Source organism: Anneissia japonica, unplaced genomic scaffold (assembly GCF_011630105.1).
Source record: "Anneissia japonica isolate Jap-2015-1 unplaced genomic scaffold, ASM1163010v1 scaffold102591_len988_cov138, whole genome shotgun sequence".
Taxonomy (NCBI): domain Eukaryota; kingdom Metazoa; phylum Echinodermata; class Crinoidea; order Comatulida; family Comatulidae; genus Anneissia; species Anneissia japonica.
In genome coordinates this window covers 1-988 of record NW_022736099.1, presented here as the reverse complement: position 1 = coordinate 988, position 988 = coordinate 1, and the positions used below count along the sequence as shown (strand labels likewise).

General features: G+C 33.2%; 1 protein-coding gene across 1 annotated transcript; it reads left to right on the top strand.

Moving 5' to 3' along the window:
- LOC117116729 (AMP deaminase 2-like) lies at nt 1-770 on the top strand (the record flags this gene model as incomplete). The annotated part of the gene is given in 2 exon segments (XM_033260825.1): nt 1-62; nt 442-770. Coding segments are annotated over 2 exon segments (239 nt in total), but the record flags the coding sequence as incomplete, so codon positions are not given.
- Nucleotides 771-988: the final 218 nt, after the last annotated feature.

The following is a 988-nucleotide window of genomic DNA, read 5'->3' as shown; positions in this document are numbered from 1 at the left end:
GTACAGCGGATATGTGTGAACTTGCCCGAAATAGTGTTCTCATGAGTGGCTTCCCAGATGAGGTAAGATAGCAATCTATTTATAGCACCATGTTAAAAATAATATAATATATTACATAATTATTACGAACACCTCCATCTCACCCTGGTAAGCCTCTTATTTATCCAATGTCGTCTGGTCAACGTTGCAGAATCTTACACACCGATTAATATGATTTGTTTTCTTGGTTTTTTTTCAATTATGCTGAAACCAAAGTCAAATGAATGTTATGGACATTGACAATATAATATCTGTATATGAAAAAATTTATTTTTCTGATGTGTAAAACATATCAATAGTTCTGGCATTAATATTTCAACCGGACATGGACATTGTTTTCTAGCAATAGTAACTATATTTCATTGTTACAGATTTATCCGTTTTCTCTTGTCTTTCTCTTAGATGAAGAATTACTGGCTTGGACGTAATTGGCGACACGAGGGGGCCGCTGGCAATGACATAACCCGCACAAATGTTCCTGGAATACGAGTTGTTTTCCGCCATGAAACCTTAATAGAGGAACTATCTACAATCTGCAGCGCAGCGCGTGCAAGATGCATGGCCACTGAGTCAACTTAGATTTCTTGTATGAGTGTTACACCATGGGCACAAACTGCACCGAATGTTGTACGTCGCAGTATGTGTCTGGTTTTAGTAACAAACGGTCTTAAATACTACCGTATTCATATAGAGAAAATATTATTAACAAAGTCTACCAGTATTAAACAAACACTTATATAACTGTTCAAATAATGTTTTATAATTTGTTTTTATGTACGTATCATGTTTTTCATTTTCCTGAAGCCAAAGTTTTATGTATTATACAAATGTATTTGAAATGAAATGGTATATATTTTAAAAGATTGATAGATTTTTGAAAGGAAAGTTTATGAACAAAAGTAATTAGTAAAAGAGAAGGAATTTTATGAATTTATTGTAGGTATGAAAA